At 43.2% G+C, this 25,943-nt stretch overlaps 1 protein-coding gene across 1 annotated transcript in view; it reads right to left on the bottom strand.

Moving 5' to 3' along the window:
* Positions 1-1,751: 1,751 nt before the first annotated feature.
* SIAH3 (siah E3 ubiquitin protein ligase family member 3) overlaps positions 1,752-25,943 on the bottom strand; it is an 83,188-nt gene continuing 58,996 nt past the window's right edge. Inside the window, exon 2 of the mRNA XM_049778839.1 lies at positions 1,752-2,950. Within this exon, the coding sequence (XP_049634796.1) occupies positions 2,285-2,950 (666 nt within the window). The 3' untranslated portion in view covers positions 1,752-2,284. The remainder of the gene's footprint in view (positions 2,951-25,943) is intronic.

Here is a 25,943-nt window from a genome sequence, read left to right as displayed (position 1 = left end):
CTATGTGCTAGACAACACTTTAATCACTATATTATCTCTTCAGTCATTCTAGCTTTCATTATAGAAGTTTCCAAGCACTACACACAGCAGTTTGGTTATAAAACTCCTAATTCATTCTAGAGTGTTGTGTGTAGTCATTATAGCTGAGTCTTCCCAGGCAGAGGTGAATTTGTCAGAGTGTGAGGCCCCAAGAATGATGACTATAATCTTTACTGAGGTGTTGTTTGTTTACTATCAAAAAGTCTCAGACTTCGAGGTCTGAGGCTCTGGGGATAGGCCTGGATATGGGTAACTGGAGTCCGAGGTCCCTCAGTTTTAACACTACCTGACTGCTGATGCAGGTGGGGCTATGATTGGGGCTCCTCTAATGCCCTGGGAGAATGTCCTAGAGCATTAAACAGATTGTACCCTTTCCCTGCATTTTGGGTCCATTGTTTCCTGGCCCCACAGGGCACTCCAGAAAACAAAAACTCCAGAAAACCTTTCCCAGGGTCCAGCAATAGAGGGGGGGGGGCTTATAAAATCTACTGATTGGGGTGCAGGAGGGCCATACCAGCTGATGGTGAAGTACCTGGTGATGGAGGAAAAAAGCCTGTTTCAGGTCCATTATTTTTGGAGGAAAAAAAGCTGATGATGGCTAGCAGGATGTCTGCCTGTGATCTAAGTGCTTTCTGGGAGACTTGCCAGGATGCTGCTGAGATGGCTGAAGCAAGGGAATGACCTGTAGAGCACCATTGTTGGAATCATCTTCACAGGTAGATAGTGGCAGTTCTGAAAGGAGGCTCCTGTTCAGTGGAGTGCCATGCCACTGCAGAGACTGTGAGGGGTCTCCTATTCCCCTAAGAATACAAAAAGGGGTTTCCAGGGCAGGCCTGCAGGATTCAACTATGAACTGAGGAGATGAAACAAACTAGTGAAGTGTTCTCTCAGCAAACATGCAGCCTTGCAGGGTATGAAAGAAAGGCTGCTTGCCAGGAGAAAACCAGGATTTCCATCATCTTCTTTCTGTGCTGACCACATTCTAGTAGTGCCATGTGTGTGTGTGCCCAAGAAGGCTCTGGAGACATTTCAGAAAGCAAGGGGATTTCCAAGTGAGTGGGCCAGGCCTACAATGGTCCAACTTGATTCTGGTTTGTGAGAGACCCAGCTCCTTGATGCATGCTTTACATAATGCCACACTGCTCTATCCTGGGTGAAGATGGATGGAGTTTACAAATGGTGCTGATAAAACTGTCTCAGGAGAGAATGTCTTCCCAGAGAGGGAGGTTCATTGGAACCTCTCTTCCAAGCTCCATAGCTGCCCATGCTTTCCTGCTGAAGAGTCAATGGAGAGCAAAGAGGTTTCAAGAAAGCACCAATGACTTGAATTTCAGAGCAGGGCCAGGTGGCGCCAGCTGAAAGCAAAGCCATGCCACTTGGACAAAATGTTTGTCATCAATCCACCCTCTCCTTGAGTCCTGAGTCACCACTAAAGGAGCCTCCCTTTGGAGGGAAGCGGGAGTGCCTGTGCCTGCCCTTCCCAGAGGCATCTCTTCACTGCCCCACAGCTCAGTTCTTCATCAGGGCCCTACCTGGAGAGGTGTCAATGTTATATCCAGTTGATCTGAAGGCTCTCTGAGCTGGCTGGGTCCCCTGCCCTGATTTGGGGTCCTTGTATCTTGCTGAGTGACTTGGAAACAAACCCCATGGTTTCACTTGGGAGCATCAGAAAAGGGCACTGGGAGTGGAGACAGAACCATTCTGAGTCTCTTGTGTTTCCTTTTTTGTTGGGAGTCACACCCAGTGGTGTTCAAGCTTTACTCCTGGCTCTGTGCTCAAGGATCTTCTCCTGGTGGACTCAGGGAACCATTTGAAGCCAAAGGGTCAAACCTGGGCCAGCCACTAGCAAGGCAACATCTTCCCTGCTCTACTATTGCTCCAACCTCAGGAACCATTCTTGGTTGAATTCGATGAATGTGTTCTACAAAACCCTACTGACACATCACACCACATCAAGATCTTGAATTGAATTACCAGATGTTTTACATACTCTAACATACTGCCCCTCACCCCCACCCCCTCCCTAAAGACAAACACGAAATACCACAAAGTACCTGAGGACAAAAAAAAGGAAAGGAAGGAAAGAGAAAGGGAAGAATAAAAAGGAAGTCTGGCATCCTGGCATTCAAAGAGGTGATTGATCCTGGCAGAGTCTGTCTGTGTGTGTGTGTGTGTGTGTGTGTGTGTGTGTGTTTGGGGAGTAGAGGCCAAAGGCATCTGGGGGTGTCCAGGGATGGCTGTATGCTTACAGCTTGGCCTCAGCAGCACAGACCTCTGTGGCTGTGATGGCAATACCAATGGCAAGGCTGCCATTGTCAGAGAAGAGTTGGGCCAGTGATGTGTTGAGTACCAGGCAGTCACCATCTGTGATGACCGAGTCCACGCACTCGAGAACAGATCGGGGGGTGGCTTCCCATTTGAGGCGCCGATGGTTCCTATTGAGCTCTAGGCGGTAAGTGAAGCAGTCAGCTTGGGTGGGGGTCCCAATCAGCATCATAGTGGCAAAGAACTGCGGGTGCCCTTCATGCCGTTCCTGCTTCCTGAGCACCAGTAGAAAGTGGTGGCCGAGGCAGGAGTGCAGAATGATCCAGTCAGCTGGGGCCGGCAGGTGCATGTCTGTGGCCAGGAAGACAATCTCGGCTCCCTGCAGAATGTCAACCCTGTGCATCTGTTGCAGATGGGGTACCACTACCTCCAGGTGGCCCTCCCAGTGGCAGGAGAACAGGGGGCAAAGGCAGGGTGTCACCTGGGGGGTGTGCAGCCCAGCTTCCTGATGGTGGAGGTGGTGGGATCTGCCATGGTGGTGGTGACGGCGGTGGTGGCGGTGGTGATGATGGTGGGTGAGGTGGTGAGGGGGGAAGCTGCCTTGCTCAGGTGCGGTCTGAGTGACAGCTCGTCTGGTGGACACATACTGCAAGAGAAAGAGAGGAAGGTTAGTGGTGGACCAGCTTGAGACCATGTTGACCCCCTATGACTTAGAAATATAAAAACCAGACTCTTGGATATAAGGAAAGTTTCCTTCTTGTTTGTGTGAGGAGAGTGTTCTCAATCAGTGCTCAGGAGGATTTGGAGCACTTCTGGTAGTATATGGAGGGCATGTAGTGCTGAGGGTCAGAATCGAAGCTCCAGTACTCAAAGCATGATGTGGAGCCACATTTTCTTCCTTAAAAATTGAGAACCAGGGTCAAGAGATATTGTTCATTTCTTAAGGATTGGAGTCAAGAGAACATAGTAAAAAACGATATTAAAGTGGCATTTGTTTGCATAGGCCCACCAAAACATAAGGGACATGGAAAGACAAATAACTTTTGAGGTTAACTTAAACTAGTAAGCATGTGCATGGAACTAGATAAATGTACTTTGCCCTCAATGTTTAAAGAGTTACATAAGTCTAATATCTTTAGATTATATGGTGTGCTGCTAAGAAACAATATGTACTACAACTGGGGATTTGAGGGACAAAGTAATTGTATTGTACATGGGTTCAGTTTTGTTTTTCTTAATGTTCTTTGGCTGAAAGTTCAAGGCTGGGATATCATCGATGGAACTACTGAGAATCCTGTTTATGGGTGATTGGGCTTCCACTGTAACTTTACCCTGTCCTCTTTCTTTGCATCTTTGTTGTCATAATTAAAATAAAAAAAAAAAAGAGATATTGTTCAGAGGTTAAGGTGTTTGTTTGCATCATACATGGCCAGCCGAGGTTCCATCTCTGTCACCCCATGTGGTCCCCACACACCTCCAGAAGTGATTTCTGAGCACAGAGCCAGGAATAAACTCTTAGCATTGCCAGGTATGGCTCAAAACCTTCTTTTAAAAATTTGAAAGCACCAGGTTGTTTTCCAAAATGGCAGCACTGTGTTCCCTTCCTATCAATTTTGAGTGAAGGTTCCTTTTCTCCATGTCTTTGTCAACACTTACCAGTTTCTGTTTTGACACTTATGTTTAAGAAACAAATGAATTATTTGGAGCATTTTACTAAATGTAGATGCCAAAACATTGTAAAATTTCTCTGCGTCATTACTTTAGTGGAGAATCTAAATGTACCCAACTAAAAATAGAAGCTCCTTAAAAAAAGTCTCCTAGCAAGAAGAGATTTTAGATTTATCTGAATCTAATTTTCCTAGAGGTAAAAATTAAGCACAAAGAAAATAAGGGACACAGTTTGTATTTTAGAGAGTCATCAAAGTTGGCTCAGAACAATGCAATATGTGTGCTTATCTAATTCCTTAATGATGATTAATTATGGGGACGGAGAGATAGCATGCCTTTCATGCAGAAGGTCATCAGTTCGAATCCCAGCATCCCATATGGTCCCCCGTGTCTGCCAGGAGCAATTTCTGAGCATGGAGCCAGGAGTATCCCCTAAGCACTGCCGGGTGTGACCCAAAAACCACAAAAAAATGATGATTAATTATTTAGTGAAACCAAGTTTCATTCTTAAATAACTCCATTTGATAGCCATCATTCCGAAATTGTAAACATCCTGTATTTTCTTAATAAGGAAGTATTACCATTCTAAACTCAAACACATTCAATGCTTAGTATAGTACATCAAAGGTATATCTTGTTCTTTACAGTAAGTTCTCTGAAAACATTATAACATAATTACAGGATACACACAAAATTAAATATATCAGCATGATGCAACTTTTCAGTATTGCATACAGTGCATTATTTATAAGACACCACAAGGACACAATTCTTATAAATTAACATGGATTATTGTTCTCAGGTTTGTGCTATTTATACCTGTTAGTGATAGTGACCATCAACTTATTTTAATGTTTGGAGTCAAAGGAGCACTGTAAAAACAATGTGAGTGTGGCAATTATCGTTTGCATGGGCCCACCAAAGTATGGGGGTCATGGAAAGGAAAAACTTTGTCCTAAGTACAAGGAGATCCTACCCCTGAAGTTTCCTGACAGAAGACCATTTCTAGGCTCCAGGCAAACCAGTTTGTCCAATCCTGGTCGTTGTCTGCAGTGCCCATACAGTTATATCTTTCACAGTCTCTGTTGTTGATCTCACGCCTCTGCATTAAAGGTCCCGGAATCTGTACATCCCACATTGAAGTCAGGATGGTGCGGAGTGGCACCTAATTTCATCTCACAATTAACGAGCAATGCAGAAAGCCCTGCCCAGTATGCAAGTTGTTGTTTTTGTTTAAATCTTCTTAGTGTTAAGGGAAGACTCTTTTGAGTAAATGTTAGATTTACTCAATGTTACTCGATGTTAGAGCAGCAGTAGGGTCTTCCCTGGTAGAGGATTGCTTCCAGGTGATGTCATAAACAATGTTGAATATTTCATAGATGGCTTCCCTGGTTCAGGGGTGACTGGAAAATGCCCAAACCTCTGAGGCCTGTGCCAGGTCATCATGTCAATGTTCAGGGTTTGTAAGGTTCCATTGCACCACAAGATTAGTGTGTTCCCGTCTCTATTAATAAGAACTTATTTGTATGTATAGTATTTTCCATTTTAATGTGCCCATGCAAACAAGGAATAATGCCACCTGGCGTTACCAGCACATAAGGGGGCCACAAGAACAAGTCCAACAATCCCCGTGACCTGGTTCAAACATAAGCATTAAACTGAGGGACTCTTTTACCAAAATTTCTTATTGAACAGTTCCTAGCAAGATTGGTGCATATGGGGATGCTAGAACAAGTCCAATAGTCTAATTGACTTGGTTCTTATATATACGCTAAATGGAGGGACACTTCTACAAACTTCCTTATTTAACAATGAGCCAGGTCTTTAAGACAATGTTCAGGGTGTAAGGTCCTACTGCATTACAAGATTTGTGTGTTCCCATCTCTATAACATAAGAACGTGTTTGAATATAATTTCCCATTTTAATGTGCCTATGCAAAGGAAGAACAGTATCACATGACGAAATTGGTGCCTATGGGGATATTAGAACAAGTCCAACAATCGAATTGACTTGGTTCTTATATAAACTTTAAATGGAGGGACACTTCTACTAACTTCCTTATTTAACAAATAACAAAGGGATAAAAAGTGGGGAAAATAAACAATCTAACTTAAGACAGTGGACTCAATAGTCACCGTATGTGGGAACTAATCAGAAACCTAGTATGGTAGCAAACACAGTTACACAGTGAAGAAAGGAAGAGGCCAAAAAGCCGCTGAGAGTGAACAGGTAGAAAAAGAGTACTGGCCTCTTCCCAGCCTGAGAGTCCATCCTCTCATTTTTATTTTGAATATATATGGTACCCCCACGCAAAGTGGTCTCCTCCCAGACTGAGAGTCCATCCTCCCATTTTTATTTTGAATATATATGGTACGCTCGGGGGCACTAGCCCCCTCGCGGTTTTTAAAATGGAGACCAATGAGAAAAAAAAATACCAGTGAATATCAAGACATACAACAGTGCTGCATCGGCCCGCCCTCCACCCCATGCGTCCCCCCCTTAGTGTAGGGAGACAAAGGCAGAAAGAATGAGGACCACAATAGAGTCCACCTAGGCCGGCAACCAGGGAATACCTGGAATAAAGGGGAGATAGCTGGGGAGATAGCTAGGGAGAATGCCATCCGGCATGGGGTTTCCCCTAACCCCAACACCTGGGAAGAGCTGGCCTCCAGGATCAAGGCACCAGAAGCCAGCTATCTGCCTGGCCCCTCCCTTTGCTCCTCCACCCTAGAGTAGGGAAGTGGGGGAAGCCTGGGGGCCCCTAATAGAGTCCACCTGGAACCCACAGCAGGCACCTGAGGTGGCACTCAGGCCAGGCCTAGAGTCCAGGGGGAAATGGGGGAAATAGGGGAACGGCTGGAGGCCTGCCAAGCCTCTCAGCACAACATCCTGTATTTTTTAAAATAATCTATTTTGCTACTGATATTTGTTCACAGCAATTGAGGTCAATGGAGATCCTCTATATTTCATCCTTGCTGTTAAGTTTGGAGTGCAATTTCAGCCATTGCTACCTATTTTCCCTTCCAGTTCTTCCAGGGATTGTGCTGTCATGTCTTCCTGGGCTCTAAGGTAACCAGGGAAAAGCAGAGTTGACTGTGTTCAATTGGACCACACTGGATGAGGAGAACTAAAGGGGAGACTCCCCCTGGGACTCCTGCAACAGAGTTGCCTAGGCACTCTTAATCTTTTTTGGGGGTTGCTGCTTATATTTTATTTTACTTTGGAGGGTTGGGGATCACACCCAGCTATGCTCAGGACTTACTCCTGGCTCTGTGTCAGGGATCACTCTTGATGAGGCTCAGAGAATCATATATGGTGCCAGAGATAGAACTAGGCTTAGCTTCATGCTAGACAAGATCCTTAAATCCTGTCTTATCTCTCAAGCACCTTTTAAATACTGTATTGGTACTGAGAAAACATGGTTTGTGTGTGTTTGGTGTATTAAAATTCACCAGGAGGCTTAAGAACCTTCTGCCACTGTTCTTGTGTCACTTTTTCTCTGCCTATTTCCTACCCATTTCCTCCCTGGTCCTTATGTTAAAGGTTAATTGTCATTGGACACAGCCCATTTCCTTTCTTTGTTACTTAATATGCCACCAATGCATGAATTCATCTGGCATTTGTCCTTCTCCCTCTGACTTATTTTTTAATAATTTATTTATTTAAGCAATATGGTTACAAAATTGTTCATAATTGAATCTCAGTCATGGAATGTACACCACCCTTCACCAGTGCACTTTTCCTGTCACCAATGTCCCCAGTTTCCCACCTCTGCCTGTCTCTGGGGTCAGGCATTTTGCTTCTCTCTTTCTCTCTCTTTCCTTTGCATTATTTCTGACTTATTTTTCTTAGCATGGCTTTGTTTAACATAGTACCCACCAGTTGCATCCAAGTTATCACCAAAGGCAAGAATTTTTTATTTTTTTGTATTTGGGTTACACCTCGTGGCATTCAGGGGTTACTCCTGGCTCTGCACTCATAAATTACTCCTGGCAGGCTTGAGGGACCATATGAGATGACATGGATCTAACCCAGGTTAGCTGTGTGCAAGGCAAACACCCTACCCACTGTGCTATTGCTCTGGCCCCCAAAGGCAAAATTTTACCTTTTCTCAGAGCTGAGTGAATAAAGACCACAACCTTTTGAAACACTCATCTAGCATTGGACACTTGGGTTGTTTCTACATCTTGGTTATTGCAAAAGTGCTGTCATGACCATAGGTGTGTATGCATCTTTTGAAATGAATGCTTTTGCTTCTTGGAGTAGATACTGAAGACTGGACTCACCACCTCAGACACACCATGGCCAAGTTTCAGGCTCATTGCTTTGAACAGCTTCCTAGGGTGTTCACTACCAAGAGACCTAAGAATTTTCTGACCTTTGGTTCTTTATGACATTGTGCCCATGAGAAACCCCAAAGACATGATGCACCTCTGCCTGGATATTAGTAACTTTTTTCCTTTGTGTGTGTGTGTGTGTGTGTGTGTGTGTGTGTGTGTGTGTGTGTGTGTGTATACCCGGAAAAGCTCAGGGGTTACTCCTGGCTCTGCACTCAGAAATTGCTCCTGGCAGGCTTGGGTGACCATATGGGATACTGGGGATTGGACCCAGGTTCGTCCTGGGTCATCCATGTGAAAGGCAAATGCCCTACTGCTGTGCAATCACTTCAGCCCCACTTTTTGGGGGTGGGTGGGGCACTTCTGGTAGTGCTCAGGACTTAATCCTTTCAGTACTCAGAGAACCTTATGTTGTGCTGAGAATTTAATTGGTATCAATCCTGTTCAAAGCAATAACATACAACTATACTATCTCTTTGACCTGGGTATATAATTGTGGGGTTCCTAGTATGACAAATTTTGAGGATCTAGAACACAATCATAAGCCAAAGAAAATCCACACTGCTTTGAGTGGGTGGCATGGCCGTCAGTACCACAGAGTTAATTCTGTTGTGCTGACAAGGAGTCTCCCTGTGACACAACAGTATGATTCATATTTGTCAACTGATGAAAAAATCAGCAGTGATTTGACTGAGGTTACAAAACTGGTAAGGAAATGATGGGGATTCATTTCAGGCCTCCCAACCCTAAACACAGGGGCTAACCATACACTTCATCCCAGTTACCCCCATTTCCTGCACCCTCCCTTACGCTTCCAGTTCTACTGCACTCAGCCAAACCTGGTCTTGGACTTCCATGGAAAGCCTTGAATACTTTTGCATCTTCCAACCTCTGAGACACCTTCTTTTTTCTTGGAGGTTTAGGTTACACATACCTGGCACTGCTCAGGGCCTACTCCTGGCTTTGTTCTTAGGGATCACTCTTGGCAGGACACAGCAGACCATATGCTGTGCCACTAGGGATACAACTGGGGTTGGTTGTGTACAAAACAACTACCTGTACTATATCTCAGACTCCTTAGCAATTATAATGTACTATGAGAGAAACATTGTTTGAAGAAGAGTCTGACAATAGAGAAGTCACTTGCACAAAATCACCCCACACAAACACACAAGGTACAAGGTGCTGCTGGGGATGGAGCTCAAATTTGTTCAAAGGAGACAGATCACCAATGGGTAAGGTTGCAGGGTGGATATCAGCCTGCTGGATTGTTTCATTGTTGACACCTTTAGAGCTTTTGTTGTCAGTTTCTCCATCAGCAAAACATTTTCTTAAAGTTTGAGACCCCAGCTCACCACTGCTCTTGACCTGTTCTGGTGCTGATCCCTAAGACAAGACATCTCATGAAAGACTGAGGGGCTAGTCTCCACATACCCCAGGCAGACTCACATCCCCATCTACCTCTTCTGTGCAGAGAGCAGCAGATGTGCAAAAGCAAAGGAGGGAGGAGGAAAACAGCATCTTGGTTTCCCTCCAATCACCCACTTCCAGAGCCTCTTATTGGCTAAACCCACTCAGAGATAAATACAGCTAGAATTCTTCCTTTTGGACCTGCTGCTGGGGGCACACAGGTTTCCATGTTCTCCTTGGTGATGCTCGCCTGTTCCGGCTTGGCTCTGGTGAGGAGTAGGAGGAAGAAGAGGAAGTGGAGGAGGAGGGCTGATTTGTTCACAATCTATTAAACCCGTGGGCAAAAATGTCTACAGTTTCTCACATGCATAAAAATACTGCTCAGTAAAAGGTCCTGGTTGCCTTCTCAGCAGCTGATGATGTTTAATATTCTACTAGAAGGGGTAATGTGGGGTGCAGTAGGCTCTGCAAGTGAGAGGTAGGGAGGCAGCAAGTCTTGCCCAGGTAAGTTGACATTTACACTGATTGAAGCATGAAGGGTAAAGTATAACAGAATAGGAAAGAGGTTTGCCGATAGCGTGAATGGAGGCTTTGAAGGAGCTGGGATTGGAGAAAACGTGAGATGTTTAAGAAATGAGTGGCTGGAAAGTGGGTGGCCTGGTGCAGAGAAAAAGGGGTGTGTGCAGGAGAGAAGGCTCTTGCCCAAGTCTCGAAAGTCCAGTGGAGGCACTGACATGCCACCCTGGGCTCAGTGGAAGTTAGTGGGAAGTGCCCATGACATGATGTACCCACCAGGCTGTCAGCAAGGCAGGTTCAAAGCTGGCACGGGGGTGGGGTGCATGTCTGACCACAGGATCAGATACTAGATTAGTCCATCTGCATCCTTCTTTGCCTCTTTTGCACCTCATCTCCCACTGGTCTCTTTGCTTTCTAATTGTCAGTGGGGGAACAAAGCAGGGGGTGGGGATTATCCAAAGAGTGAAGCTGTCAGTGAGTGCAATATAGAGTGCAAATAGTGCAAATAGAGCGAGACAGTATAAACTCTGAGATCCGTGCACTGGTGGTGCCCTAGCACAGTGAATGCTGACTTAATTCTGCATTTCTTTCCACTCCATCTTCTGATGCAAAATATGTTTCCTTGAAACTATCTTTGGGGGTAAGTGAGGTCACAGGGTGGCTGGCAGGAAGAAGGGATTCTTTTAATTGGCAAATGCTAATCGTTCTTAGAAAATGAATTCTAATCTTCCCATCTAATACAGTGGATGTGTGAGCAATTACTTTCCTTCACTAAACTGTTAATGCAACATTAGTGATTACGCTAATTAAAACTAATGAACTCTTACAGACTGATAAACCCCTCTGTCAGTCAGCAGAGGCTGTCCTTCCATTGGCTGCATTTAACTTCCCATTTGGAAGAGAGATCTTGAATTAACCTTTAAAATAATGTGCAAAATTAGGTTTAGAAATGTTAGGCTTTATGGACTGGGTATAATGCTCTCCCCAAGCATTAGTGAGACTGTTTCCATTGGGGGTGTAATTGAATTTAAAAACACCTTCTTTAATTGGATCAGCCACACTGCCAGGGTTGGTAACAGCCATGCTTTGAAAATCTGGCATCAGAAGAGGAAATCTGCCCCTGGAAAATTGCATGCCCCTTGTTCCAGGTCCCTGTGGTTGGTCACAGGGCTTTTTTCCCCCCTCCGAGAACTATTTTGGCTTTCCACTAGCTTCCAGGAACAGTTTTGCTAATGCACTTCAGACCAAGGAGGGTTTGCACCCAATTGTTAATGGCAGGCATTTGCCTGGGGTTTACTCACACCTTCATTTGTGTGAGTTAATTAACTGAGGTTTTTGCTGCTGGGTGAAGGGTTTGAAAGCTAGTGAAGCTAGATATTCTGGGTGCATTGTTACACAAAGGAAGCTGGGAAGAGAAGGTGGGGTGTCAGTGTCAGAGCCTGGAGAAAGATCTGGGTTGGAACCATTGTGGAAAGCAGCTAAGGTCAGCTCAGAAGGAATTTTACATTGTAATCACTCCTGGATTCCTCTCAGTTTTGTTTCAAATTACTCATTGCTGGTGCCAGGAAGACAGTAAAAAGGGTTAAGGCAATGAATCTGGGGTTCAATCCCTGGCACTACACAAACCCTAGAGCATTTCCCAGAAGGCCGTTGTATACCACTAAGTGTGGTTCTGAAGCCACCACCACCAACCACCACCACTAGACTGTATTGCAAGATGCCCCCAAGCATTTCCAGGTACCGAGCCCTGGAAGTCTTGAGCAGTGTGTGTGTGTGTGTGTGTGTGTGTGTGTGCACACAAGCATGCATGCCTGCAGATCCCTGAGCATCCCTGGGTGTGGTCTGAGATGTCCTGAGCACAGTTGGGGTGGTTTGAGTGAACCCCAAAATTCAGAGCTTTAACAGCATGGCATCTGGTAACTAAGAATTGTTGGGACCCCCTGAGCATTGCTTGAAAGCAACACACAAGAAAAGATAAAGAAAAAAATCCTTACTGTTTCTCGGAAGGCAGTATAGTCAAGACTATAGGGTAACTGATGTCTGAGTCATTTCCTCAGACCCTTGCTTTCCAATCCTCTTCCCCAAGACCGAGCATGTGTTATGATGATTGGTACACAAAGTCCAGGAGGGATCTAGAAAATTCCCAGTTAAGACCTAAGTTAAGCTGAGACAGAAGCCAACATTGGCCTTGTATCACTTGCATTGAACATCTTCATTAGAAAATCTGCATTATGCTCCTTCCCTGCAGACCAGATTGGTTCTTATACACATGAACGAGGTCCTTAGGTGGCTGGTATGATCATGCCTCTAATTTTCTTTAGCATAATAGAAACTGATATAAATGCGAACACTTAAGCCTTCACACCAGGGCCTGTCAATTGCCTAATAGGGAATTCACGCTTCAAGGTGGCCACGTTTTATCTGAAAGGCCACACACCAGAGATAATGACTACAATTCCTCAATTATTACTCATATTTCTGATCCACACCAGATGCTACTAATTAACATTTCCACAGAGGTTTGCATTGGCCAAATTAGTCATTTGTTAATCAGCATAATAGAAGCTAGAAATGGACTTCCTTGGATCAAATTTGTGATTTTCACATTATGACGATTGGTTAAGCTATTTTAGAGATTCTTCTTTTTTTTTTTTCCTAAGTGTGTGCGTGTGGGTCCTCCGGAAGCTCAGGGGTCATCACTCTCAATAATACTCAGCTAATGAGGCAGGCAGTTTAGTGTTGGGGATTACAATTCAGTATGTGTATGCTGGATGTATATGTGTACTTGGTGTGTGTTTGTGTGTGTTCATTGAGTTCGTAGTGTGGCTCCTTAGACTGGATCACTTTCACCAGAACTTCACAGTTGTGGCACAGAAACGAGGCATTGGACTTGGTTCAGCTGCCACATTGGGAATAAAAGTTTTGCAGAAATAGTTTCTCCTCCCAGTCATGCTTTAACTATTCCACCTGACCTTCTTTTGGTTGGGAAGGACAGTCAACTGCTAAACATTTCAGACAAAGCTGGTCCTCTCCCTACTGGAACCTCGGCAGGATCACCAGATCACTAAAACCAATAAAGCCTGGATGTCTCCACATTTCCCTGCTGGTTTTCTGTGAAAAGGGAGTCAGAAGCAAGAGTGCCTTGTAAGAATGAAACTGGATTTGAGGTTGGCCCAGTATCATTGGCACCAATACAGTTCCTGTGGCTTTGCTGTCTTAGACATTTGTTGTCACAACTGGAGTGTGTGAGTTCTAGCACACAGTCAGGTAGGTGTGACCCTGGAGAATACAGCAAAGCGTGTGTGTGTGTGTGTGTGTGTGTGTGTGTGTGTGTACGAGAGAGAGAGAGAGAGAGAGAGAGAGAGAGAGAGAGAAAGAGAGAGAGTGAGAGAGAGAGAAAGAGAGAGAGAGAGAGCACAAACAGCAAAGGGAAGGGAAATTAACCAACTGGAAATAATTGGCCCTTTTCTGCCCTTCCCATGAGACAAGGTATAGATGGGTTTTGCTCACTAAGATCCCCTAAACACACCCTTTTAGACCACATTTCAGATACTGGGAACCCTGAGATTTCCTGGTTAGTGCTCTCATTCAGCTTCTTGCAACAGTGCCATTTTGGGAACCCATCATCTCCAAGATGCATTGTATCTGTTGGGGTATGCCTATGATGACCATTTGTGGGTGGTGCAAGCTAATCAGGAATGGATGGACTGCGGTGCCCACTTGCTTCTGCATGAGACTCATTACACTGTGCAATGGTCTCATTAAGAAGGAAGTGAAATAGGTCACTGGCTGTGGGGCTGTGGCCATTAAAAGGATAATTAGTAAGGTAGGAGGTAGAACATACTGTAAGAGTCTTTGACCTTGTTTTTTCACTTTTGAGTACTTTGAGTTCTAGTGCTGGGATCTCCGCTTCCACATCTGGCCCTGCAGATGTTTGGTGTGGTCCTGCAGTCAAGACACAAAGAAGGAAGAAAGTAGCTCTTTCTGAGTTTATTCCTGGTCTCTACCTTTCATCTGGGAAGGTGTGAGCCTTGTGCTAATGAGGCTTATGAATCTTGCATATGAAAGTTTTTTCTTAAAAACAACTTTTTCATCATGCAGTTTTTATATCTGTGGTTTGCAAGTAAAATTCAGGACCTGTTTGGGCAGCTGAAAGGTTAAAAATGGAATGAAACTCAACCTGCTAACTAGGATCATTTCCTCAGGATGCCTTCCAGGTTGTGGGAGTGACTTGCAGAAAGGGTTGGTCCCAATGTGCTGGGAACACAACCCCAGTGAGTGTGGACAACCTCAGGTTGGGAACTACAGTGAATATCTTGATATAGGGGTCACTCTGGCAGGAATCAGTGTTAGGACTTTACAGTGGAGGGGAAGCCAGTTGCTAAAATTGGTTCCAGATGCAAATGCCAACATCAGTAAGTACTAGCACGCTAAGAGCTGACAGAAATATGTCAGAGTTGGCCAGTGATATTCTGATGCTGAAGCTTCTCATGCCATCCTTGTTTGTCCTGTTTACTAATGTCATGTTGACAAAAAGTCCCCTAAATCATCTCTTTCTACCAGAACTCACCACCCTTCCCTTCTCTTCCCCTATTAGATTACACATTTTTTTTTACCTAAAACAAAGATCATCCCTAGTTCTTTTGTATGTTTGTTGACAAATTGGATTTACCCCCAAAACAGAGATGATCTTACTTGTACACCTGAGTGAGACTGTCTCAGCATAGCTTGAGCTCTCTGTCCTTACTGCCCCACCCAGGGGTGGTCTCTGTACTCAATAAAAATGGCAGTTCTGGCAGGCAGGCAGGCAGCTTGCTCTCCTTCAGGTTTTCCCTACACTGCCTAGGGCAATTCTGTCTGTTGTGTGCTTCTTGTCTACTCTGGCAGCTGGACTGTGTTGTGAGCCCTATGTGAGTGATCATTGCTGGGCTTTCTTTCTGCTGGACTGCTTGTATTAGGATCAGAGTAGGTATAGAGGAAATATTTCTGGAAAAAAATGAATAAATACATTCTCCTGACTAACCTGTCATCCCAGCACAATCTAGTCCCTATTAATCATCTGACTGCCACTAACTAGTCTAGAGCAAGTGATCCTCACCATTGATCTAGGCTACTACTTGTATCTTCCTAACTTGTTATAATGCATAGTAAGTGCATCCTCTCCCCAGCACCTTTGCCAGAGATGGACAGATCCTAGCTGTGGAACCTGTGAATTCGACTTTATTAAAAAAAAAAGTTGTGTCTTTGTGGTAGATGTAAAGAAGTTAAGAATATTGAAATGAGATTCTCCTGGATTATCCAGAAAGGCTCTGAACTCAATAGCAAGTGTTCTTAGAAGAAGCAAAGTTGAGGAAGGCACTGACATAGTGAAGGTCATGTGAAGATGAAGTTGAGAGTGGAATGATATAACCATAAGCCAAGGAATGAGTGAAACCACTAGGCTCTCCCCTCAGCCTTTCAAAGGAGCATGATCCTGTCAACACCTTGATCTAGAAATTTTGGTCTTCGGAAGTGCGTGTAAACGAATTTGTTATTTTCAGCTACTCCCTTTGTGCTAGTGTGTCTAGTAGGCCTACAAAAATGAGTTTCCTCCATTAATTTTTGGCTCATACACACTATAACTTTTCTCATTACATATTTTAATGGTTTTCCATCAGATTCAGAGTGTAACGCAAACTCCAGCACTTGGTCGTTAATCAAGTAGCAACACACAGAAGCTGGAGAGACACTACAGAGGCTAGGGTACTTGCTCTACATATAGCTAACTGGTTGAACCACCCTGAGAATGACCAGGAGTCATTCCTGAACAGAGTTAGGTGTAACTAGTTCACATATCTGCCCTCATCCACCCCTCAAAGAAGCAACATCTGACATTCCCCAAATAACTCTGGAATCAATTTTTTTTTGAACCTGTACTTTTTTACTCACCCTTCTCTAAGCACATTGACCTCCTGCTTTCTCTATACCCACAGCAAAGCCTTTCACTGTTAATCTCTTTGCCAAGAGCATGACCAGAGAGTCACATCACCAGCTCTCTCCCTTTACTCACATCTTTGCTCTCCTTACTCTGCTCTAACCTCATGGTAGTTATTCATATGTTTTACATATATATATATCACAGCACACACATAACATTCAGATTGCTGTATATGGTCTGCCTCATTGTAATGCAAGATTCCTTAGATAAGAACTTGGTGATATTCTCTGCTGGAAAACACTGCTGCCCACTTTCATTGTCTGTTACCTAAAAAAACTCAATACATAAAAAAAAGATATATCCTTTTAATTCTTAAATTGTTCCATCTTAGAGAAACTGAGTAAAATAGCCTTTTCTCTGGAATGTTGATAGAGTTTCCATTCCTGTCCCCTTCTTGCCCCTAGGTCTCCTGATGGAGTTCTGGGAATTGTAGTTCTGTGGGATCTGTGGGATCTGACAGTAGAGATCAGATCACAGATTTTGAGGGATCCAGGAAGAGACTAAGGAGACACTGGGGGACCAGAGAGATACACCGCAATAGGGTGTTTAAATTGCATGCAGCCGATCCAGGACAGAAGATGATTCAAATCCCGGCATCCCATATGGTCCTCTGTACCTGCCAGGAGCGATTTCTGAATGCAAAGCCAGGACTAACCCCTAAGTGTAGCGTGTGTGACCAAAAATGGAGACTCTTGAAAGCAAGGTTTGCTCATGTGTTCCTGATGTTGGGTATACATTTTGTTTAATTTTTATTTTCTATTAGAAGCACCATTAATAATAGGGTTTCATGCAAGACTCTCCCAGAGTATCTACTTTCCTTCAGCATTGTCTCAAGGCCCCTCTCACTGATCCCTCACCTTTTACCCTTGACAAGCTCTATTTTATAGACCCTATTTCAGGTTCTTTTGTTTTTTTTTTTGTTTGTTTGTTTGTTTGTTTTGGGGCTATACCAGGCAGTATTCAGGGCTGACTTTTGACTCTATGCTCTGTGGTTCTGGCAGCGCTCAAAGAGGGCTGGGGATAGAATCTGGGTCATCTATGTGTAAGACAAGCATTCTATTTTTTGTACTTTTGCTTTAGCCCCTTCTTTTGTCTTTGACATTTATACCATCTTACTGTGTTTCTTTATTATCTTACATATAAAAGGAAAGTTCAGAGTAAAATGAAGCCAAAGAAACCCTGAGTTCACTCTAGCATGGCTTTTTTTTTGTTTATTATTTTTAATAATAATTTATTTATTAAAGCCCCATGGTTACAAACATATTTGTAATTGCATTTCAGCCCTAAAATGCACACCCCATTCACCAGTGCAACTTTTTTGCCACCAAAGTACCCCATTTTTCTCCTCACTCATCCTCTGTCTATATTTCAGACAGGAATTCTATTTCTCTATCATTGTCATGGTAGTTTTTAGTGTAGTTATTTTTCTAATTGTACTTCTTATTCTTTGTGGTAAGCTTCATATCATGGGCTGGTCCTTCCAGCCCTCATTTCTATTGTCTCTGGCTATTATTACTATACTGTCTTTTATTTTTCTTAAATCCACAGATGAGTGAGACTATTCTGTGTTTATCTCTCTCCCTCTGACTTATTTCACTTAAGTAAGTAGTCTTCGTATGTATTCATGTAAAGGCAAATTTTGTGACTTTACTTTTTTCTAACAGCTGCATAGTATTCCATTGTGTAGGTGTATCAGAGTTCCTTTAGCCACTCATTTATTGTTGGGCATCTGGGTTGTTTTCAGATTTTGGCTGTTGTAAATAGTGCTTCTAGTCTGCCTTTAAAGCAGAACATGTGTGAAGGACCGGACTGAGTATCCTTGTGTTAATAATAATAGGTCTGTCCACTAGGACTTTCAGGTCTGTCCCAGCCTGACTTCCAGTCCAGATATTACACCCCTTATTGGATGACATATTTCTGCCATCATATTGCTTCTTTGCAGCTTCTAGGCACTAGCTTCTTAACTAATTGGTTGTGACTCCATATGGGAGGGTTGCAAAATTGTTTGCTTTATCCCAGCAGATTATAGGATTGGTTTTGTTATAGGAAATAATCTGTCTATGCACCCAGGCATGGACAAAACCTATAAGGCCCACCCAGCATGATTGTCACTCAATACCCATGTGTCAGTATGAAAGAAGCACATAGGAAACACTGGACCAGGGTGCTTCATGCAAAGATTATATTTTACAGAAGGCTTTGCTACCAAATAATCACTTCCAGCCACAGAGCCTTTCTATGAGCCTGTTCTTAGAAAAGGACACATACTGTTTGATCATGTGAGCTGCAGAATGGAAAGAAAAAATTTGAAGCCAAATCCACTTAGCCGTAAATACTGACTCTACTTCTAAAAGATCTGAGACTCTGGACTCATTAATTAACCTAGTTAGGTTTTAGTTTCTTCAACAATAAAATAGGTATTATTATATCTCATAGGGTTAAAGGAGGGGTTGAATAAGAAATGAATTACTTTATAGTGCACCTAATCCAAGTAACAAGATGTCATATCATCATCATCATCATCATTACTATTAATATTCATTATTGACTAGCTAGCTGATTATACTGTAAGCAAAAGAAATACACACTGCATAGTTTTCAGGTCCATATATGAATTGAATGAAATAATAAAAATCCTTTAAGTTTTTCTGAAGATTTTTAGATAGGATTGGAGTGATAATGGTCTGGAATGCACATTGTGTATTCAAGGGACCTAGTGCAATGATCAGCACTGCATGATGTCTGAACACTTAGAGTAACCTCTAAGCAAGGTGCCAGGAGTAGCTCTGGAGCACATATAGCCCCCAAGCCTTTAAATAAAATGATATTAAATAAATAACACGCAGTGATATAAAATGATAAAATTAAAATCACCCCTTAAAGAAAACAACAACAAACTTCTAGACTACTTTCACCAAGATCATGTTTTCACTAATAAAGCTTTTCACTATTTCCATACACTGCCCAATGAATTGAGGCAATATGTTATGTAAAGAGCCCAGCTTAAAGCCTAGACATAGGCAACATTCAGTGATCACTGAATATCTTCACCTTTACCTTCATCATCCATACCCACCTACAAGCATTTGGGTCAGTGCAAGGCTACATGAAGCTCAAACAATCTTTCAACTGGCTGAACTTTGTACTTCCACCTTCCCATCATATCATGCCCTGCCCTCCACTGGGCTTGGAACCAGAGTTAGTCACATGCAAGGCAAATATCTGACTCCCTGTACTCTTTCTCCAACTTTTATGTAGTCAACAGCCATTAGATACAGATAGTATCTTGTTCTGCAGTGAAAGACAGGTTTGCTTCCAGGCTTAGAATGGAAAGATATTTTGCTATGGAAGACTAAGGAAAAGCATGCATACATCTGGAGGCCTCATGATGTGGCATAGTGGTAGAGCACCTACCTCACAGGTAGGGATCATGGGTTTGAGACCTGGTACAACCTTGCATGTCTGAGTGCTGCCATGAAGATCCCTGATGACATAAAGGGGAACTTTCTTGCATACCTTTAGCATGTGTAATCTGCCTCACATCACAACAACTACCATAATAATGTGGAGGGGAAGAGGAAATACAAGATTTGTGTTCCCTGAGCTTCTGCAACTTTAATCTATTATGCATGTGCAGTAACACTTGTCCCTTTTCCCGTTATCCTACAGGAGTTGATAGGAACTGGTTCCAAAATAACCTACAAATGTTCAACCTATTGCCTGTGCTGTATGAAATAAATTGTCTTTTATTTTTGACCCAGGACTCTTATTTCCACCAGCATCCATAAACCTTGGCAGACTATCAAGTTTTTAAGCCTTCCAACAAGGTAAAAATCTCAGAACCTTTATAGTTTTACCTAACATCTGACAGAAATTAGTGCTCTGTGGTCACAAATGTGTGCAGGAACATTGCAGAAGGTTTAATACAGAATAGTCCAAAGTTTATAAAAGTGACTTAGATGTTCTTTAAATGGGTACATAGTAGAATGCTACACTGCTTTGGTTAACAAAGAGAGAATTATGGCTACCACAGCAACATGGGTAGATTTCAGAACAAGTACATAAGGAGAAACTGGGGCAGAGAGACAATTTAATGAAGAGAATACTCATGCATTGCATGCAGGAGGCCCAGTTCACTGTATGGTTCCCTGGACATTGTTGGGAGGGAGCCTGGAACATTGAAGTGGGAGTTGATATGGTCCCCCAAACAAAATAATTAATAAATGAAAAGAAAAAACTGAATATAGAAGAGTGCATATTGAGCAATTCTATTTGTCTGAAGTTAAAACACAAGTCAACTTAATCCAATGCTATTGAGGCTAGCACAGTGGTGATCTCTGTGGGGTGCATATTGACTGGGAGGGGACCTCTACCTTAGAAATTAAATGCAGAATAACAGGCATGTGTGCTCTTTGTCTCCAGGTCAGTTTAATGGACTGATTCTCTGCCACTTCAGTAAGAGCCCCAGGAAGTCTTTTCTCCTCTTTCTTTTCTGACCTGAATGCCTGTGAAGCTAAAAATGAGGGCCCTGGAAGATGGGGTTGAGAAGCTCAGTCAGGATAGACCTCAAGGATGCTGGGAGAGGAGGATGGGCTTGGATGGGAAATGGGATGACCTTGGGAGAGGTCCCAGCTGACAATACCCCCCAGATCACAGGAGCACACAGGGTCAGGAAGCTGAAGAAAACACACCAAAAGAAGTCACACCAGAGCCTGGAGGGGCAAAGGATTTCGTTTCAGACTGCATCAGGCTAAGGACCAAAATGAGCCTTAGAATTGGTGGTGGTGGAGGTGCTGGGATGCATTGTGGGGATAACAGGGGCCAACCCTTGACCTTTGGCTCTGCTAGGGTAGGAGCACTTCCCTGCTCCCACATCCATGGAGACTCAGCAGAGTCACCATCACAGTTCTGCTATCTCCCTGTGAACGCCCTGAAGTGAGGAGGCAGCAGGTGTGTTATTGAGGCAATAGCCCCTCGGTGGTAGCACTCACATTTCATATCCACCTTAGGCTGGGGAAGGGAGAGGGCTATGAAGACAGAACAGAGAATGGCTACCCCCCTCTCCTGGCCTCAGGGAGTCGGCAGATTGGCCAGTCCCTAATAACTCATTCATCCTTTATTCATTCATCTCAGAGTTATTACAGTCACCATGAATCCCTAGGGAACCATTTTATTAGTGTCCACTAAGGTAATTAGCCCAGTACACTTCAAGGCAATTGAAGCTGTCCTCCTAAGTGTATTTCTGCTCAGAATCACTCTGGCTGCATTCCTCCTGCTTCTCTTCTATGCACCTTTCCTATCTAAGAGGTACTCACTTGCTACAGGAGGACACGCACTTGCTCCAATAAGCAGCAGGGAGAGACCCTGAAATCCACAACTCTGCTATTTGCAGGCGAAGTCTGCTGCGGCTGCACCACACCTGCAGCCCGGATCATTTTTAGCAACAGCTGGACTCTAACTTAGGGCGCTGCCCTTCCAGACCTTGGCACACCAGTATTCCTCCTCCAAAGCCTGCTATTTTACGCCTTGTGCCTGCACGAACATCCCACCGCGTCGGGTGCAATTTCCATAGCAGTCAATCTCTGCCTTTGCTACTCCACCTAGAGTTGGCTACAGCTGTGACCCCGAAACAGTGCAGTGAGAGCATGAATTAGCATCTAGTGGGCACCTGCACGCGGAAGGAGTTTGCAGGTCTGGGCTAGAGCTGCGACAGCACACCCCTAACCAACCTTGCCACACTGGGTCACAGACCTGGTCAGTCAGGTCTACTACCCATTGGAAATCAGACAGACTTCCTCACTTTGATTCTTTCACAATTCCCAAACTTTCTGAGGTTCCACTGAAGGGGTTTCCTGTGCTGGAGGCTAATAAAAAGATGTGGAGATTTGCTCCTTTGTGCCCTTGCTAAGTCAGGCCAACTTCTCACAACGGTCCAGAAGTTTGACTAAGAGAACATTTTTCTGTTCTGTTTTTGTTTCGGAGTCACACTCAGTAGTGTTTAGGAAATCACCTCTGGTTTTGTGCTTAGGGTTCACTCCTGGAGGTGGTTCAGGGATTCAATCATATGGGGTGCTGGGCATGGAATAGCTGCATGCAAGGTGGTGATGCTAATTAAGTTCAGGGTCCCTGCCTGCAAAGCTTATGCTCGCTAGTGGGTCAAGCTATAATCCTGGCCCTGGAATGTGTATTTTGAAAAGAACTTTTATAAATAATTTTTAATTAAATCAAGAGTTACACAGTTACAAAGTTACTAATGATTAATGAGTTTCAGTCAAAAAAATGTACATCTTTCACCAGGGCACATTTTCTGCCACCAATGTTCCCAATTTCCATCACTCCCACACAATCCACAAAAGCAGACATTTTTCTTCTCTCTCTCTTTCTCTTCCTTTTATTCTCCTTTTAGACACTGCAGTTTGCAATATTGTTGCTGAAGTAGTATCATGTATATCCCATTGTCTCCTTTCAGCACCCACAGTTCTTGTCCAAAGTGATCATTTCCAACTTTCTTTGTCATAGTTGTCCCTTCTCTACCCTAACTACACTACCACATTATTTGTGGCAAGTTTCTTACCAGGACTGGTCCTCCTGGCCTTTGTCTTTATTATCTTTGGATATTAATACCATACTATTTTTCTTTATATCCCACAAATACATAAAATCATTCTATGTCTATTTCTCTCCCTCTAACTCATTTCACTCAGCATAATACTCTCCATATCTATTCATGTATAAGCAAATTTTATGACTTCATTTTTCCTAATAGCTGCATAAAATTCTATGAACTTTCATATGACACAGCAATACCACTCCTAAATATACACCCTAGCAGCCAAAAAACAATGCTAAAAAACTTGAAATGTTTTTAAGTAGGGAAGTTATGAATTCTGTTTGAGAAAAAGTATTTAATGGATTTAAATCACAAAAGGGCAAGGTCCTACTAACAAGTCTTGGCTCACACTGCTAAATCCCACTCCGAAGTGTCTGGACAAAATCTAGCTTTGTCCTCAAATGGATTTCACTAGGTTCATACCATTAGACTAGCACTCAGAAGGGTCTTTGCCAGGACTGTTTGATGAACAGCAATGCCCCTGAGCTTCCTTTCTTGAGAATTTGCTTTTGAGAAGGAGAACAGAACCCCAGGAATTCATGCCTCCTCTCTCTGTGCACAGCAGTGCTCACTTCTCTGCCTTGTAGATTATCTCAGCTCATATTTCATTTCATTCCAAGTTGACTTTTCCCTGCCACCCCATTCAGCTCATTAGCTAGCAAGGGAGCTCTGGGACTTAGGACTAATCCTAATATTAAGTAAAGAGCAAAGCATAATTAGGAAGATAAATCTTCTGTGTGTGTGTGTGTGTGTGTGTGTAATGTATTCCAAACTCATGCGTGGGTGATCCTTCCCAACTTCTGTGTGATCTATAGCACTGTTCTAGCACAGATGATTATGAATAGATGGTGGATCTCCCCCATACTTTATTTCCTGATAAGAAGGTATTCTTCGGGGCTGGAGAGATAGCATGGAGTTAAGGTGTTTGCCTTGCATGCAAAAGGACAAGGACGGTGATTTGAATCCCGGCATCCCAAATGGTCCCCCTAGCCTGCCAGGAGCAATTTCTGAGTGTAGAGCTAGAAGTAACCCCTGAGCGCTACCAGGTATGACCCAAAAACAAAAACAAAAGAAGGTATTCTCACAAAAGTTTTAAAAAATTCTGCAAAGCATAAAGAAGAGAATAGAAAACTCAGAATGTCACCATTCTGACTGTTAATATTTTGCTATAAATTTTGGTATAAATTCCTGAACATTATACTTTTGTTTCATAAGCTGTTTTATTCTTCAAAAACATAGATTACCATTTCTATTCTTTATTCTTTTTTTTTTTTTTTTTTTCATTTGGGGGATCACAAGGAGTTGGGCTCAGGATCTATTTCTTACTCTGTGCTCTGGGTTTACTGCATGCAAAAGCCTGAGAGGCAAGGATCAACCCTAGGCCTCTTAAATGCAAAGCACATGCTTCCATCCTTTGCGCATTCTTTATTGGTCCATTTGACTTGGAGAAGTCACGGACAACTCAAATGGATGTGGCGCAATTGATTTCCTTCTTGCTGGCTAAGACACAACTGCTGTATGCATCTAATCATTGATAAGTTTTTTCAGCAACAGTGCATGCTATTAGGGATGTAAAGAACACTGAGTTTCAATTCATTGAAACTTGATCCTCAGGTTCATTGTCATCTCAGAGTTTCTGCATCTATACTGCTCACGATCAAGCTTTGTTGACAGATGCAGTTAGGCTTTATCCCCGGACCCTCCCTCAACTGCAATCCCTCTCCCCTCCTTTTTGCCTCTGGGTTTAACAGTAGCATAAAACTAATTTATAGCTCTTTCCAGGAAGAGGACAAATTTTCATCTCAGCCTGTCATGCGAGAAGCACTAGTAGAAATGAATAATTGTTGACCCATGCTACCTATTAGAGATTGTACTGGGGTCACCTCGTTTGTTGTTTTAACACAAGAAATTAAAGGCCCTGGCAAGGGTTTCTGTGGGGGCTGAATTGGTAATGAGGTGGAGCATTGCCTCTGTGGGTGACCTCTCCTGATGCTATGTTCTCAGTGGGGAGGAACATGAGACCTTGCTTCTAACACCATGAGAAGGGCAGATTTTGCCTATTCCCACTCTGATCTGTAGAATCAAAGACTCCCCACATGACCCCAAGACTCCTGATTAATTAAAATTTAGGATATCCAAAATATACTGGACATTAAGACATGGAGGAGATACAGCTATATTTTGCTAGTTGGACCATCAGGGAGCTCCACAGTAATATGTGAAGTTACCTGTTTGTGCAACACAAGAATGTCTGGGATGATACAGACTGTGCTGCTTTTTTCAGCACTGAATGGATTGAGTTATTGGAAGAGGTTTGTGCTTGGGGTCACCCTCAAAATCGATCAGATACAATGAGTGGGAGTTAGGGGATGGGGAATAGAGAGAGGCACTTCTGAAACCATCATTTCCCTGGTAAGAAGTTTCTTTTGGACTGGTGATGCGTTGTTTTTTCCAGCTCTGGTTTGAATCCTCGGCAGTACATATGGTCCTCCAAGCACAGCCATTGGTCAGTTCTGAGCACAGAGCCAGGAATAATGCATTACTGAATATATCCTTTCCCCCAAAAAATCTCATAAGAAGAATATAAAATAAGGCTGATGGGTAAGAAAGGTGCAGTTTAGACCAGTTAAACCAATGTATTCAAAGCAAGACCACGTGGAAAAGTGAAAGTGACATGACACATTAGATTGATTCCATAACCTGGATTTATGATCACGAGATAGGCTGGATTGAATATTACATGCCTGCTACTATACAACAGAAATGAACATGCAGTGCCTTTATCACAGCAGGAGCTAGACAGATATTTAATAACATATTACATTATTTACTCTTATTGCCATCTCTCTAGTCAGGAACTATTATCTCAAACCATCACGTTAGCATTTTTAAAGTGTTTTCACATCTAGGGCCCATGCAATCCTGAATAGAGGTAAGGTCAAATGCTATTTGTCACTTAGTCAATAATGTGTCCTGACTGATGTTTTCTGTGTTCCAGGTATTAGTCTTGACCAGCACATGAGACCCAAAGGGGATAGCAAGGCTGAGTTTTATGGAGATTCTGCTTTATTCATGCTGACCTAGAAGATGCAGATAGCAGGAAGGTAAATACTTTTCATA

Source organism: Suncus etruscus, chromosome 8, assembly GCF_024139225.1.
Source record: "Suncus etruscus isolate mSunEtr1 chromosome 8, mSunEtr1.pri.cur, whole genome shotgun sequence".
Taxonomy (NCBI): domain Eukaryota; kingdom Metazoa; phylum Chordata; class Mammalia; order Eulipotyphla; family Soricidae; genus Suncus; species Suncus etruscus.
This window is presented reverse-complemented; position numbering and strand designations above follow the sequence as displayed.